Below are 17,942 nucleotides of genomic sequence, written 5' to 3'. Positions count from 1 at the left end.
AGAAAAAAATACCACCAGTTATTTGCTTTAACTTAAAAAACTTACAGCCAGAATATGGTAAAGAAGATACAGAAATCCAGAAGAGATGTGGAATATTTAAGATTACTTACTTAAGGGACACCACAGACTCAGAACTACCTTCTACCATTCGGGGTAGAGTAAGTCCCTCTGCCATGCTCCCTCACTCAGCCTTGCTGGGCTCCTCACATCCTCCCATCGTCACCAAGCTCCTCACCCCAAAGGTCCACTGCTGGGATCCTCCTGACCCATGGCACTTCATGAGTCGCGGCGGGTCTGAGGAGCGAGTTTCGGACATATCCAGGCAGAGGAGATTATTTAAAACCAATTCATGCTCTTCATTATAAATCCAGACCTAAGGAAGAAAACAAAAGATCAAAACCCCAAATTTTGCTTTAGACTTTGAAATTTAGACTGCACAACACTTCATACATTTGTGGGAGACGAATGGATTTATTCTCTATGATCTCATAAAGCGGGAGCAGATCAATGTACCAGAGTGACGTGGAGGCATTATGAGCTTAGTTATCTGAAAATGGAATGAACTAACGCAGGAGAAAGTGAGGTACAATTCCAGGAAGAAACTTAAGCAGTGGTTGAATTTTGTTAACTGAACTTAAATTGAGTGAATTTAATTGAGCACATGACTGCAGATCATTTCCAATGCTAGGATTCCACAATTATATAATGCTCTTAATTCCTAGACTGCATAAGAACTGGAGCGGCCCAATGAGCCTGCTGGTTTGCCTTCTGTGCACAGAGAACACACAAGGCCATCATTTTCATACTTCCCTCATGCACTGGGCAGTGCTGATGTGCACGGGCTGCTGCATCACATTCTCCTGTGGAGCATTATACTCGAATCCCATATCATAATAACATTCAGACACAGATTAGGATTTCGTCTTGATGGCCCAGAAGCAGGATTTTCCTGAGATTTACAAGTGATCTTTCAGGATAGTCTTCTTTATGGTCTCTCAGATTATTTTCAGGAACAAAGAGCTGAAGTTGACCGAAGTGGATGAGTGCAATGAATAACTTATTCTCCAACATGTGCCATCACTAAACCCAAAAGAAATACGTTGTCTTCTAGTCTATGAATTATTTTACTCATTGCTACTTCTACCTTCAGGCCCAAAATGTATGTGTGCTGTCTCCAGTAGCATGAAGAGACTCTCCATCGGTGCTATGATAGAACTGTCTGCGATGCTGCTAATGTTTCATAATCCATGTCCAACATGGGACCCACAGGCCACATGTGGCTACTGGGCATTGGAAATGTGGCAAGTGTGATTGAGGAAACGAATTGTTAATTTCATTTTAATTATTTAAAGATTTTATTTTTCCTTTTTCTCCCCAAAGCCCCCGGTACATAGTTGTGTATTTTCAGTTGTAGGTCCTTCTAGTTGTGGTATGTGGGATGATGCCTCAACGTGACGTGATGAGTGGTGCTACATCCGTGCCCAGGATCCGAACCAGCGAAACCCTGGGCCACTGAAGCAGAGCGCGTGGACTTCACCACTCGGCCACGAGGCTGGCCCCCATTTTAATTATTTAAAATTTAAACAGCCACATGTGGCTAGTGGCCAGAGTATTAGCATAACTCTGCTCAGTCACAACGTAGTACAGATAACAGAGTATAATCCACCTCCTCAAACTTCTCATTTTCTGGAACAAATTTCAGCCATCTCACCCCACTGGGATCTAAACCACCGAAATGTCACTACAATGTAACACTTCAGAGTCTACAACCTCACGCCTCTCATCCCCAGGTATGGCCCCAAAACCTTTTTAAACCATGTTTTTCAGAATGTATAACCTCTTGGATAGTGTGCATGAACTCTCCCAGAAATAAAATGTGTTCTATGAAATTTCAAAGGACACACTCTACGTTAAAAGCCCAAGTGTTCTCTTCGTTCTTGAATGACAGCATCCCACTGCTCAGATGGAAATGAAACTTACGACTTGTCTTGAGCACTGCAGTCCTGAGGCCCCATAGCTGGGAGCTGAGAGCGCTGTTATGCTATTTCATCAGATATAAATCAGTTTGAAACTGCAGTTCCAAACTAAAATAAGTTTTTGCTTATTTTTAAGTCCATTTAATATCATTGAAAAGACACATTCAAACAAATTAAATGAACGAAATGAATTGAAATTTTGTTGTGGTTTCCTCTAATGAACTGCTAAGAATCAGTCAGGAAAACCTGATTTCAGGGAAAACTCTACCAAAGATATTCCGATTCATCTCATGCAGGTTTAATGTTCTTGTCCAGAAAGAGGGTGCACTTTCTTTGCCATTTCTAATAAATTCATATAGCTTTCAATTCATTCTATATAATTCAAATTCATTCTATATAACTGGAATGTACAAATAATGCTCTTAAACAAAATGCTACCAAGACAAACAATAAGCAGAGGTAGGAAAAATATACAAAGGAGACAAAAACAGTTGTATTAGGTGATCTCTAAAATCATTCCCAAATTAAACCATATAATTTAAAAAAAGTCATATTAAAATCGTGATGTTTACTCCTCGCTTCTCAGGAGCAGCTGCTGGCAGCTCGCCTTCACTGAAGGACACCTTCCAAGGACTAGCTGTGAGCTCAGAGGCATCACTCACCTGATTTGGGTCACCGTAGTCACATGCCTTAAGCACTACTAGGCTTCCCTTTTGACTTGGGCGGCTCTGGGCCACTAGACACTTGTTGGTCTGGAGGTGATAGAGCTGCAAAAGAAGAGACTGTTCTTGACAACCCAGCAAGTGAAGAGAGAGACCAATGTGAGAAGATTCATTAGAATGCTAGAAAAGGATGTTTTGGATAAAATATGAAAATAGTATTCCAGAGGAATGAATTCCAAAGGTCATAAAAAGATAAGCATTTTTTAATTCCTAAACTCTAGCCTCAGAACATAGGAGCATCACAATAGAGACTTCAAGGTTATAGGTAATTTTAACAATATATGCAAGCAGTGTCAAATAGAAATTCTATCTAATTCTACCTACAAGTTTACTAATCTACTATAGGAGAGGAAAGAAATTAAAATATCACCTCTGTGCTAAAGGACTTTAAAACGAAATTGAGGAAATAAGAACAAAAGGTATAAACCAGACAGCACATAATTCAATGTAATATACAAGCTAGACTAGAGATAAATACCGATTATAAATGCCACAGGAATTCCGAAGGTGAGATCCATAAAAGAAGCAAAGCATCCAGTCTGGGCAAAAGGATTAGTTAAGTATTAAATGAGATCAGACTTGCAAGGCAAGAAGAATAATGGTAAAGGATTTCAACCGAGTGCACACAGACTGGTACCCATTTTCACTTAAAGAGAAAACAATAATAAACATCTTGATGATTTTTCTATATCTTACAAAGTAGAGAGAACAAGAAGGGGAAAGCTCCAGGCTGAATTCTAACCACTTAAGAATCGGTGGCATTGGGAAAGGACCCTGAGAGGAGTGCCTTCTTTGTAACACAAAAGCAGAGAAGACTGGGTAACAATCATAACATCCACACTGAACTTTCAGAAAGCAAACTCTAAGAAATGATTCATGAAAAAGGTACGATCTTACGGCTAGACCTCTATTACAAAACTGAGGAAATTCTATAAGAAACAAAAGGGAACATCTAAAGAAATGTGGTTGATCAAGGGGTTTTCTGCTAAGCTCAGATGATGGCTTGGAACATCGAGTGTGAAATTTCCCTCACACCACCACTCAGACCCTACCCATCTTCCACTTCCTGTCTGGAGTCAGTTCCCAGAGCTGCAGCCAAACGGTCTACAGCTGCCCCATTTCTCCTTTTGTTTTCCTCTTTGGACTGGCCTCTGCTCAAGGAATTTTATACTCACCTATATTGCCTTTATTTGTATATTCACATTGATATCTATCCTCTCGGAAGCTAGCATATAACTTAGAGAAGTCATGCTCTCTCTAACACTGGCAGGTAAAGGTTCTTAATATTAATAGTGAAGATATTAAAATTTCTAAGGTCTTACACCTGAGTAGGGAAATTCGCATAAAGTGAATATAATGGAAGACAAGCTGGAGTCTATCATTAAATATTTTGTTGTCTACAATGTCATTTATTATATCATACAACTTCTAATGATATCCTTTTGTAAAACCACTTTCTTACCCGTCCACGCTGAAGGACTTTGGGACGTTTTGGCCCTCTATTGATAAAAATGGGTTGCTGGGGTTTGGCATTGGGCCCAGAAATCTGCATCTCTGGGTAAATATTATCCAAATACCATTTAAATGATTTACAACCCAATTTCTTCCTCAATTCAACACGCTCGCTGATATTTCCATAGCTTTTGGTCCTCAGATCAGGTCTTAAGGAAAAATACTGCTCCTGAATGTAAAAAAGAAAAATGAAAAAGAAGAAATGGATTTTTGTTTAAAATAAATATTATCAATTATATCTGTGGTTTAAAAAACAACTGAAAAAATGGATTATGAGCAAAAATTTTCCACGCCAGTGTTTTCTTGATGTTGCCAGAAAATGTCATTGGAAAGTTTTCACACAATTAGGTCCATCATTAACAATACCAATAAGACATCTTAAATTGTAAGATACACCCCAATTTCAGAAATGGCAAAACACGTAAAAATGTGCATCTTAGAATCAATCAAACAGGCTACACATGAGATCAGCAGTTCTCAAACTGGAGTCTATCATTAAATATTTTGTTGTCTACAACGTCATTTATTATATCAAGGAAAAACATCTGTGCAGTTGAGTTGAGAGCTAAAGTAGTCGCTTTTCTTCATGTACAAGAATGATGCACACACCATGGTTGTCGAACCAACCGAGCCCCCACTTCAAGGAAAACAACTGATTGCACTGGGTGCAAATGATCAAATTCAGACGTTCCGGTGACAATTAGAATCTCGGGAAACTGGTATCTACCACCACAAGCTTGACAGCTTCCTAGTACTTGACAACTTTTCTGAAGAGCTCAGTTAGTGATATTTATGAGTCTGATGTTTTGGATATTGTATAGTGAAATTTGTCAGTATTTGGAAGAAGTTCACAACCCAGTGGACTATATTTTCCAAATACTAACGCATGATGTTATAAAAATCTGGCATAGGTGAAAGACCATTCAAAGAGCAAGACAGACCGGAAGATTTTAATACAGCAATTTGAAAAGCTCAGTGATAGGATTTCATATTCCACATTGGAACTGACCTTTAAAAGTTATTGAGTTTTGATGTAGTATCAAAAAAGAAGGGCCATAATTTTCTGGACAGCTATTAGAATATTTCTTCCATTTTAAATTACATATTCTCACGAAGTCGTATTTTTTAAAATATATTTAACCAAACAACTTACGGTAACAGGTTGAATGCAGAGATGAGAATGTGGCTGACTTCTTTTTAGCCAGTGGTGAAAAGATTTGCAAACATGCAAAGCTGTGTCACTAGTCTAAGTTTTTTGTTTTGTTAAAAACATGTTATTTATATTAATAGGTAATAAATTTGTTATTGTCTTTAATGAATTAACAAATGTTCACTTTTAACTTCTAACATAGTAGTTGTCAATAGATATAGCTCACACTAACAAACCGTCTCAGCGGTTAAGTTCACACGCTCTGCTTCATCAGCCCAGGGTTTTGCCGGTTTAGATCCTGGGTGTGGACACGGCACCACTCACCACACCATGCTGAGGCAGTGTCCCACATAGCACAACCAGAGGCACTCACAACTAGAATATACAACTATGTACTGGGGGGCTTTGGGGAGAAGAAGAACAAAATATTGGCAACAGATGTTAGCTTAGGTGCCAATCTTAAAAAATAATAATAAATAAATAAATAAAAATGATGTGTGAATTATACCTCAAAGCTGTTACAAAGAAAACATCATTGGGACAGGCCCTGTGGCGCAGGGGTTAAGCACACACGTTCCGCTTTGGCGGCCCGGGGTTTGCCGGTTCGGATCCCTGGTGCGGACATGGCACCACTTGGCAAAAGCCATGCTGTGGCAGGCATCCCGCATATAAAGTAGAGGAAGATGGGCACGGATGTTAGCTGAGGGCCAGTCTTCCTCAGCAAAAAGAGGAGGACTGGCAGATGTTAGCTCAGAGCTAATCTTCCTCAAAAAAAAAAGAAAGAAAACATCATTGAAAGTTGTGTATAGCAGAAGAGACAGAGGGAAGGAATACCACATGTGCAGAATCTAACAGAGGAAGCAGTGGGATTGGTCACAGTGAAGCCCAGTGAGCAAAGGAAAAGGGGCCAGGTTCTGTGGGAGTCACAGGAGAGGGACCAGAAGGAATAAAGAAACTAAAGAAAACAATTTCTTCTGATAGTCGCTGTATCACCTCTTAGAGAGTGGTCACTTGGAAAATTAAAAGAGAACAAAAAATGAGGGAAGCACTGGGTGAAGAGAGAGAAGCGAAATCTAGGGAGAGATGGCCCTAAAGTGAAGGTCACCCAGAGACGCGCAGACGGAAAAGCAACCAAAGCCACCGCACGGAAGGCCCAGCCCATCATTCCTCCTTCTCAGTCAGAAATTTCGCCTCACCTTGTATTCGTCCAACCAAACATATGCCAGCCTCAAGGAGTTGTGTGTCATGGTGTCCTGGCCTTCAGGAGAACCATATGGCCGCCTTTTCCGGAAAATATGTCCGACTCTAGAGCAAGGGATGATGAAGAGTTTACCTCCACACATCCAAATCTGGTCAGAAGCAAAATCTGTATTAATAGTTGCCTCGCAGTGCTGTGAAATCAACGTATGAATTCTCATGCAACTTATCTTTACTAAACAGGTGTCTGTGAAACTTCACGAGATGATTTATCCTATTAGATATCAACTCAAACAGAAGACAGTCAAAGGGTACGTTTTAAAAATTATGTCTTTATGATTTAAAAAAACCCTAAATTCCCAAACAATGTAATATTCTTTTATTACTATGTGTGTAAAATCACACTTACCATACATTGTTGTTTTAACGGATCAAGGAACTTGATCTTCAGGACTTAGGGACAAGGAAAGCCTACTAACTGGTCCTCTCATTTCAGTTTTACGGGTACTTTCTTATAAAATGTACATATACTTTTTTTTTTAGAAAAAAGTTTTTTATTAAATATATAGAATAACCCCAGATTAAGATTCAAAAGATCTTTGTTCTGGTCTAAATTTTGCCCTTGACTATTTGAGTTACTTTATATAGTTATTTCAATTTTTGTGGGACTCAATTACCTTACCTACTGAACTAACAATATCTATTATTCCTTTCAACTTTAAAGTTCTAAAGATTATGTAGGAAAAACTACCTTTTAAAAACACCATGGTTAATGCATTTGCAAAAATTCAAAGTAACCTATGCACAAGGTAGTGTGGTCTTATCTGAAGGGGAGTTCCGCATCTAGACCAGGAGATGGGAGGTGGGGAATGGGGGCGTCTGCTGGAAGGAGAAGGCTGAGTCCTTTCCCTCACTCTCCTCCTGCCTTTTCCAGACTGTCTCACCACCACCTCAGCTCCTTGAGCCACAGACCCCACCCATACTGTCATCTTTCCAATCTGAGAAACTGGAAAAGAGGAGAGATCTTGAAAGGCAAATTTCTTCCTTAGGGTGGAGGTACCTGTATATATAGAGAATTCAGTAAGCTATACATGGGGTGATGACATAATTTATATAAACTGGGCTACTTCTGAAAGTGAAATGGGGACCTATTAATGATTTCTCCAAGAGAGGACAAGCGAACCAGGATGGTCTTGGGTAATGAGGGAAATCTGATCACCCCAACTACACATATCCAGGGTCATCAAATAAGATCAATAAACTGACAGAGAAAGAATAAAACTCTACATTAAATGCACATCTAAATTTATACCCAACCATTCATTACAACCATCCCTTTTAAATGCTTATAAAACGAAGATAAAGCTTCTTATATGCTTTTGACACTTTGAATGGATAGTATCCATATCATAAATTATGGTAAAGTAGCATTCATTAAGGACAATTTGTTAATAAAGATAATCAAAGAGCATTTGCAGAAAATATGGGATGATGGATGAAAATTATATTCCAACACACACAAAGTTAGTAATTAAGCATACAAAAAGATAAAATTACCCGGAATGATATTTCTAAATTTTCTCCTCCCCAGATATCCATGCCACTGTCATACTGTCCAAGCTCACTGAAATACCGTCTGCTCATGGCGAACAGTCCTCCAGCCATGGTAGGCGACCTAGGGAAGGGAAGGATCACCGCACCGAGTCTGTGAGTCCGTTATCTTACCTGCTGTTTGTTTTAAGACATTCAGTGAAGCTCTGGAACATTACCAATAAAAACTAGTTAACCGTTAGGAAACATATTTTATCTAATATCAGGGAATGAACTGGGCCACAGAACTGAATTTTCTAGATTGCTAATGATATGCTAGATACCTGGCAAATGAAGGCTACTTTGTCTAAGTATCAAAAGTACTTTATTATTATGACCATTGTTGACAGAAAGCCACCTGAAATGAATTATTTAATTCCTTTTGACAGTATCATAGAGCCATTGGGATAAAAACTGGACTCCAGGGCCTGCCAATGGGAGACCAGACAAATCTCACACTTTAAATTGGACTCCAACATATTGGACCAGCGGCTCTCAAACAGGATGATTCTGCCCCCAAGCAAACACGTCTGAAGACATTTCCAGCCGTCACAGCTGGCTGACAGGTGCTACTGGCATCTGATGGGTTGAGGCCAGGTCTGCTGCTCACTATCCTAAAATGCACAAGAGAGCCCCCACAACAAAGGATTATCTGGCCCCAGAGGTCAATGCCGCCCAGGCTGAAGACCCTGTGCTGCTGAGAGGCTCTGAGGTAGACTGGCCCTCAGAGACTCAAGCCCAGCGTCCCGTCATCTCACTTCCTGACAGAGGATTAGGCGATCATGGATTCTAGCGTCCCAAGCTGCCTGCCAGAAATGAAGCAAAGTTTTCTCTGCAGAGAGAAAACATCATGCCAGGTATGAATGTATTTCTATAATTTTTCATATATAATATCTGGCACTAAACAAAAAAACCCAAGCAAACAAATAAATAACCAGGCAATCAGGAAGTAGATCACACGAAAGAAAAACCAGAGAAACAATCTACAACAGAAATAGACGTACCGGGTTTCAAACGATGCGGTGATTAGGCAGAGAGCTTAAATAACTGCTCAACGAGTTCAAGCATAAAAGATAAGACTGACAATTTGGCAGATAATTAGGTACTATCAAAAACGAAACCAAATTCATGCATATCTGAAAAACACTTCTGACAAAAAGAGAAAAAAAATGTAAGCAGCCAACGAACGAGAATCCTTTACAAAAATAAAACTGCTGCTGACTTTTCACCAGAGAAAGTGGAAGCCAGAAGGTTCTTGAATGATACCTTCAAAGTCCTGAAAAATATATCTTCCAATCTAGAACTAAAGATTGAGTAAAATTATTCTTCAAAATAAGGGTGAAATAAAAACATTTTCAGAAAAAGACAGAGAGGAATAATCACCAGAAGAAATACTAGATGTGTTCTTTAGTCAGAATGAAAATAATCACAGATGGAAGTTTGTGGAGGCAGAAAGAACACAGAATAACAGAAAAGGGGAAATAGGTGAGTAACCTAAATGAATAATCGTTACATAAAAAATGTCCTGTGGGGTTAAAAAATACATGCATACACACACACACACGTTCATATTTCAACACTATAACTTATGGGGGGATAACTGGAGTATGAACATTCTGAGATCCTTGCATTCTAGAGAAAGCACCAACTTATATTACACTTGGTAAGTCAAGGACGCATGCTGTGTGCTCTACGGTAACCACTGAAAGAAAAGAATGTTTAACATCTAATGACGGGTGGCAGCTGAGAACAGAATGATGATAAATCAGAACTCAGACTGAAAGAAGGCAAGAGAAAAAAGAACTTAAAACAAAGAGAACAAATAGAAAGCAAATAGTACTACTGTAATCATAAATGCAAAATATAAGTAATATCATTGAATGTAATCAGATAAATGCCCTAATTAAGACAATGGTTTTCACATTAGTTTAAAAACAAAACATAATCAAACAAGAGCGACTCCATGCTGCTTACAAGGGGCACATCTAAAGATAAGACCACGGAAAGACTGACAGCAAACACGAATCAGAACAGAGCCAGAACAGCCACATGAATGCCAGACTATAGAAAAAGTTTCACAATTCTAAAGGTATAGAATAAAACATAATTCATAAAGATAAATGGCTTCATTCACCAGAAGATTTAATAATTCTAACCTTTCATTAACACAGCCTCAAAATAGATGAAGAAAACATAAATTGTAGTGGGAAACTAACATACCATTTTCAAAAACTGATAGAACATGTGAATTAAAAATTAATGAAATATGGAGTATTCGAATAACGCCATAAATTTGACCAAACTCATGCAGATCTCATCTTTAACAAGCGCAGAAAATACAAATTTTCCAGGCACACAAGGAATATTTATAAAAATTAATCATATGCTAGACCATAAAGCAAATTTCACCAATTTCCCCAGAATTAAAATCACACAGAATGTTTTCTGACCAGTGTAGTTAAGCTGGGAATAAACAACAACTATAACATCTCCACATGTCTGGAAAACAATAAATGCACTGCTAAATAACGTACGGGTTATTAGAGAAGACGTCATAATGAAAAGATTTTGAAATAAATGATGATATAAAACGATATATCATACTTTGTGGGATGCAGCTAAAGCCATGATTAGAAGAAAATTTATCATCTTAAATACATGTATTAGAAAAGAAAAAAGGCTGAAAATTTAAAAAACCTAAACATTCAACTCAATGAGTTAGCAGCCATAATATTATAAAAGTGAAACAGCTTACAGAAGAAAGTGGAAAAAGAGTAGGAGGAGAAAGGGGCGTTAATATCCTCACTGTACAAGGAGGGGTGTCAAATGATGCTCTCAGAAGTCAACAGAAGAAGAAACGCACTTTTTAAAGTATCAAAAGGAACCAATACAATAACTAAAACTTACCATAAACACCAGGTGATAAGGAGTACAAGGGAGTGATATAAATGAGCTAAATCTTCATTTTTCCCAAAGAGAGGGTCTAAACTTGGTTTCAAGTTGAAAGGAAGACTATGCATATCATCTACAGTTAAGGAAGTAAGAAACAGAAGACCAAAAATAAAAACGATTAAAATGATTTGCCTTTGGGGAGGACTGAGGATAGGGAGGAAAGGAGTGGAGCCAGCCACTTTTCATCCTAAGTTCTTCTATACTATTTGATTTGTTAACAATGAAACAATGAAAAGCAAATATCCATGAAGATGATGAAATTGGCAACTGCGCTGAAGCTAAGAATGAGAATATATCTAACAGTCTGGGCTGCCTCCTTCTCGCACTGGCAATGGAAACCTTAAGAAATACTTTATTGGACTACACATATTTCATCTTCTAAAAAAAAAACATGCACAGTCATAAAGGAGATAGGGAAAAAACAGAGTCACTGCTAGTGTCTGCCTCCAACCACAGAACGCGAGGTCATAGAGAGCAGAACCACTGAGGGACAGTCCCCAGAGGCAGCCCTGCTCTCCTGAGAGATGCGCTCCAGCACCTAACTCCCATCTGCAGGGCTGGGCAGGGGACGGGGAGACTGACCACACTGAATCCCCTGGGAGGAATGCGAGAAGAGGAGCTGCAAGCATGTGAAGACAGGAAGACAACTGAGAGCCGGGGATGCTTTCTCAATGGACTTCAAAAAGAGCTGCAACAGATTCTCACACGAAGCCTGAGCGAATAGAAGACAAGCCGCCCCGCCAGCAGATCACATCAGGCACCTGGAACCAGCCAAGGTCTCTGTCAGCCTCCCCTCCACATCTGGTTCAGACGAAGGCAAGCTGGAAAGCACCCATAGGCCAACTGAGCAGCCAATGGCACTCTAGACACGTGAAGTGTTGGGAAAACATTATCTACTAAAGGTGAAGAGAGGCATACCCTGTGACCCAGCAATTTCACTCCTGTAAACTAGAACTCAAGCATAAGAATGTTGGTGACAGCATTGTTTGTAATGTAAAAAAAAAAAAAAACACTTAAAACAACCCAAGTGCCCCACCAACAGTAAACTGGATAAATTATGATATATTAACATAACAGAATATTATACAGCAATGAAAATGAGTCAACTACAGCTATACACTGCAAAACACATGAATTTTTAAAGCAATACTGAGTAAAAGAAGCAAAACAAAATAATGAGTCCCACGGCTTCATTTATCTGAAGTGCAAAAGCAGGCAAAACTAAGCTGTACTGTTTAGAGACGCACACTTAGGAGGCAAAACGCTACAGGAAAGCAAGAAAAAGACTACCAGGTCAGCGTTATGATGCCTCGAGGGACAAGGGCAAGGGCTGTGACCAGGAAGGGCTGTACAGGGGGCATCTAGGGGCTGTTTCTGGACCTGGGTGGTAGTTACATAGGTGTTCACATTATAACCATTTATTAAATTCTGTGCATATACACATATATACGTGTACTTTTTATGTATGCTATTTTTTACAGTAAAAAAATTAAAAAAAAGAAAGAGTAGGTCCAAGAACTTTAAAAAGTAGAAATATAGACAAACTTCTCTGAAATCTACGTGAGAAATTTAAAAGAAAACAAAAGAAAGAGAAATAACATATAAGGGATGTATAATACTAGAGAATATGGTTGAGAACTGAAAATAATTCACATACAACTTAGTAATTACACTAGTAGGAATCCATCCTACAAGTCCTAATCATAGAAAAAGCTTATCTATTCAATGTTCTTCACAGCACCATTTATACTAGCAAAGAAATGAAGATAGGCTAATGACCAGTGCCAGAAACCATGGCATTTGACATGAACAACACAGCACACGGGGTACTCCCATGCTATCCTACGCAACAATTATCCCAGGATATTGCTGACTTTGCCCTTCTCGCTAAGCTATAAATCTGAGGGCATGGACAATTTCTTATTCATCTATCCTTCCTTAGGACTGGGCAGAGTGCATAAAATTCAGTGAGCGCTCAAGATTTTTTAATGGACAAATTAAGCTAATGTTTTTCCTTCTTGCAACGAAGGAATTATCTTTAAAATATCTTTTTCTCTTCTGAAGGAGTGCTGGCAGGAATGCTTCACATATTCAGGAGAAACCTTACTTTATTGGTGCGGTAGCTCCTTCTGGTCCTCCGAGCTCGGAAAGGGGCACGAGGTCCCACTTGAAGTGCAGGCCCCAGTTGAATCCTCCCCGCACCACAGGGGAGGAGCTGTAGGCAAGCGTGTCAGCACTGATGATGTCGATCACCGGGCACACCACCATCCGCCGGTCCTCCTGGATGACAGCCAGCAAGGGCTGCAGCCACATCACATTCACTTCACAGTGGCTGTCCAGGAACACCAGGACTTCTCCTAAGGAGGCAGACAACACGGGCCTCAAGATGCCGCAGCACTCCATGTCCGTGCCGCTGCCAGCTCAACGGGATGAGACACAACTACCACCCTTCCAGCCCAAACAATTAAACCATCACTTTATTGCTAATCAGAAAGAGGGAAATCTTTTGGCCAACAATTCTGCCTGAAGTGTACTGCTATGGCTAAGGAAGTAATATGCACAACTCTTGAAAAAATTTACAGACAATTCAGATTCTCCTCAGTAAAAAGATTCAAAATCTCACAGGAACAATTCAGTTCCTTGGAAAGCCAGGTACAGAGCGGGATGCAATGATAGTGGCTAGTTGTGTGTTGATATTTTTATTACAATTATTGTAATCAAAATATTTCTAAATTTAGTATATGGTTCCCTGCCTTAGTAAACAGAGGATAGGGAACATAACTCCACTTTCAATGGCGACTCAGAAACATGACCGCCATTACAGATTATTGCTACAACGCAGCAATTCTCTCAGCAGTGAGAGACACACGTACCCGTCTCGTCATGTCACTGATGCAGCTCCCTCCCGCCTTGATTCACCACCAGACTGAGATGTGCTCACTCTCTTTTCTTCCATTTTCCACCTTTCCTTTCCAATTCCCCCAACCTTGTTGGCTGTAGTGGTTTACACTTTTTGGGATACACTTTTCTTCCAGTTATTAAAATAAAAATCATGAAGATTTTATCTTGCATTTTTAACTCCTCTTGATAAATGGTAGCAGGAATAAGGGTTTCTTTGATAATTCCAAATTTCTTTGATAACTTCATGGTTCTTCTGAGCAACTGAGAAACTTAGAATCTCATCATCAGATAGCATGCTCATTATTCTAAAGGTTTACCCATGAACGTATCAATATAGATTTACATGAATTACTTAAAGCACCAGAGGCACCCTATTTTTCAATTAATGACAGTAAAAATAGCTCAGGCAGGAAAGCTCTTTATGACGACAGTCAGTCAGTTGTGTCATGCAATGTCCGCCAACTATATTATGAGGATGTAAGGAGCAGAGCCCACCAGGTGCCACTTAATGCAGAAAGGCAAGATGCTCAACCTGCAAACTATTCAGTGTGAGGAAAAGGAAATTCAATCAAGGTTCCTGTGAGCAGAAAATGTACGCACAGCTTTTCTTAATTCTAAAAATGTTACTTTTTCCAATTAAAGCCAATTTAACTAAATAAAGAAAGATTATACATGGTCACATTGAACCCAGGACTGATTTCCCAAAAACTAGCTTGTTTCTGACAGATCCTAAACTACCTTTAAACATGGACCAGCAGATTATTAAAAAAAAAAACCTAAATGACTATTGTTATCTGAAAAATTAAACTCTCAGTAATATTATAACAGTACAATATTTCAAATGGCTTAATCTTGCCACTCCCCACAAATACCCCACAATTTTCTCTCTACCTCATTGCCTTCAGCAAGTCAGTCAGTCTTTGAGCAGAATTCTAAAGAAGAAGAGCCCTAAGCCTTGCATCCAACCTGCGTGTGACTGCAGACTGGAAGGAGCGGAGCTACTTCTCACTTTTTTTTAACTGCTTTAGTTCACTGTAGCTTTAAGAGAAAGGAGGAAAGAAGAAAGATTCTCAAAACGAAGTCCCAACTAAACCCAGCAAATGGGACAGTGGGTGCACAGGACAGGTGGAGGCAATGAGCAGTGCCAACCACCTTAAACCCCAGTGACTGGTTAGCTTGAGAAAAGCAGTGTACAGGAAGGTAGGAGATGTTGCCACTAGTAGAGAATGGCCCCCAAAGTTCTGGAATTCTCAATTTACCTTCATGTTTTTGGGGTTTTTTGGCCATATCCATGGACTATCTGCAGTGTTATATACCTAATTATTTTTAAACAAATTCATTTAACTTAAATATTTTTTAAAAGGAAAATTTCTTATCAAGATCTTAAATGAAAATCAGAATCATCAACCTTACATAGAAGGAACCATAAAAAGAAATACAATGGAATTGATAGAATGTAACTGAAAACTGTTAGTGTCATCGAGTCGATTCCGGCTCCTAGCACCCCTGTGCACAGCAGAGCAGAGCCCTCCCTGGTCTCTTTGTGCCACCCTGTCCCCTTCCAGCCTATATCAGACACGCTCCGCTGCTATTCATAGGGTTTTCATCACCAGTTTTCTTGGCAGTGGGTGGCCAGGTCCTTCTTCCTAATCTGTCCTAGTCTGGAAGCTCCGCTGAAACCTGTCCACCACGGGTGACCCTGCTGGTATTTGAAATACCGGTAGCACAGCTTTCAGCATCAGAGCCACCACACGTGGCGACAACCAACAGACAGGTGGTATGGTTCCCTGACCGGGAAAAACTGAAGACTAACCAGATATATTTTTCAGGAGAGGACTGTGAATTTGATACCTGTTCTTTCTTTTTAAAGGGGGAGATTAATGTATGCTGGAAAGATTTTAAAGATATATTAGTACCAACAAGACTTTCTTCTTGATGGAATCAGAAGGTGTGAAAGGAAATTTAAAAGAAAATAACTTTAAAGCTATGTAAGTCAGTTTTTTACATTACATCCATTTACCCAACTAAAATCATGGTACATATCACCACTGGTATGCATTTGCGCTTTAAGAATTACTCGCATAATTCAAATCAGTTCAGGTACATATATTTTAAATTTCCTATTAAAAACATTATGAAAGTTCAGGGGCCAGCCCGGGGATGCAGCAGTTAAGTTCGTGCACTCCACTTCAGCAGCCCAGGGTTCACAGGTTTGGATCCCAGGCACAGACCTAGTACTGCTCATCGAGCCATGCTGTGGTGGCATCCCACATAAAATAGAGGAGGATTGTTATAGATGTTAGCTCAGCAACAATCTTCCTCAAGCAAAAAGAGGAAGATTGGTAACAGATGTTAGCTCAGGGCCAATCTTCCTCACCAAAGAAAAAAAACCCACAAAAGTTCAGTTGTATTTTGGACTTTTCTGCTTATATAAGTGAACAATATATATACTTACTTGAGGGACAGTAAGTAACAATAAGGGCCACAATGAAAATACACCAGTGAGGACTCCAGAGCTTACCTCCCTGGAGTCTGTGCTTTGGGATAGCAAGGATAAAGTTATAAAAAGGCCTTTCCAAACTGAACAAGCCAACTCTCTCCTCCCAGCAATGCCCATTGAAGATGCCACTTTCACAGACATCTGCAGAATCAGGAAGGGCTCCAAGGACACAGCCCTCAGCACTCAACACCCACCAAGAAACGCCAATGGGAAGTCATACCTGTTGCGTGAGCTGCTCCGATCATTCTTCCTCGAATCAATCCCTCACGCTTTGTATTTCTTATTACTTTAATTTTTCCAGGGAGGTATTTTTGGACATATTCATCTAGTTCTCCTTTCAAATCATCTGAAAATAAACCACATGAGACACATATAAAGACATTTTATAGCTACTCTAAAGGTGTATCTGGTACTTGCAACAACAAATTATCAAGTAAATTATATAATCGTCTTCTGCTTTATTTTAAAAGATCATAGCTTCTTATCCTGAAAGGAAAAAAAGGAAAGACATGAAGGATGACAGTTGGACTGCTGGCCAAGAGAAACATTTACCTTAGTTATAGTCACATTTGCATTTCCATAGCGACTAGCACAATGCTTTGCATAATGTTAGAAATGAATGTCTTGAGTGAATAAATGTTCAACTGACTGCATATAAATCAGACTTAAAACAAAGAAAATGAGATGTAAATATCTTTTGTTTCAAAGTAATTTATTAAGTCTTACTCCATTTCAGAATAGTTGAGACAAACTCTATTGCCCCTTCCAAGACTTATATAATAGCAGCACTAAACATGTCCTTGTATTAATTTAGCGCCTGCCAAGGGCACTAATACTTTTTATAAATTCTAGCTCATTTACCTTTAAATTTCATGATAACTGCAAAGATCAGATAAGAAGTAGTAATTCTTTCCATAGTTAGTATATACACCATTGTAAATTTTCATGAACTTCCCCTTTTAGATAAAATACCAAATAAGTGAAAAGCAAAATACAGGTTGACTTAAAAAAAAAAAAATCCAACACCATAAATTCTAGAATTTAGTATTTAGCCAATCGTGTACTTGGTCCAGACTCAGATTCTTGGTTTTCTAATCATTCATTTTTGAAATTAAGTTTTGTTTTATATTAACCTTTCTAAATTTTCTCCTGTGAGGTTTCCATATTTACCAAGGTTTGAGCATTTTACTCCCAATGGTCTCGGCATCCATTTCCTCACTTTGTATATTTAAGTATACTGGTATACCAATTCGGTTGTAAACATAGAAGGCGCTTAATAAAGACTAGAGGTATGAAAAAATATGTGATTGGCATACAATTTATCAGTGTTATCTCTGCAACTTGCCATAAGGAAAAGAGCAGAAGGCTTGGAGCTAAGTGGACCAGGGGTCTAATTTGAACTACACCAATTAACTGCTATGGGATCTTGAGCAAGTTACTTA

At 39.1% G+C, this 17,942-nt stretch overlaps 1 protein-coding gene across 19 annotated transcripts in view; it reads right to left on the bottom strand.

The window, feature by feature from the left end:
* GALNT11 (polypeptide N-acetylgalactosaminyltransferase 11) overlaps positions 1–17,942 on the bottom strand; it is a 53,727-nt gene that overhangs the window by 694 nt on the left and 35,091 nt on the right. For 9 of the 19 annotated variants that reach the window (XM_070616917.1, XM_008523588.2, XM_008523584.2 and 6 more), the window contains 7 exons: positions 16,721–16,846; positions 13,207–13,456; positions 8,115–8,232; positions 6,557–6,709; positions 4,161–4,379; positions 2,639–2,743; positions 236–373 (listed from right to left, as the gene is read on the bottom strand). In XM_070616917.1, the coding sequence (XP_070473018.1) occupies positions 236–373; positions 2,639–2,743; positions 4,161–4,379; positions 6,557–6,709; positions 8,115–8,232; positions 13,207–13,456; positions 16,721–16,846 (1,109 nt within the window). Of the gene's footprint in view, positions 1–235; positions 374–2,638; positions 2,744–4,160; positions 4,380–6,556; positions 6,710–8,114; positions 8,233–9,151; positions 13,457–16,720; positions 16,847–17,942 lie in introns of all 19 variants that reach the window. The other 10 variants (XR_011539345.1, XR_011539346.1, XR_011539347.1 and 7 more) reach the window with 4 other exon arrangements.

This window comes from Equus przewalskii, chromosome 4 (assembly GCF_037783145.1).
Source record: "Equus przewalskii isolate Varuska chromosome 4, EquPr2, whole genome shotgun sequence".
Taxonomy (NCBI): Eukaryota; Metazoa; Chordata; class Mammalia; order Perissodactyla; family Equidae; genus Equus; species Equus przewalskii.
Note: the sequence above shows the minus strand (reverse complement) of the source record. Positions and strands in the feature narration are given on the sequence as shown.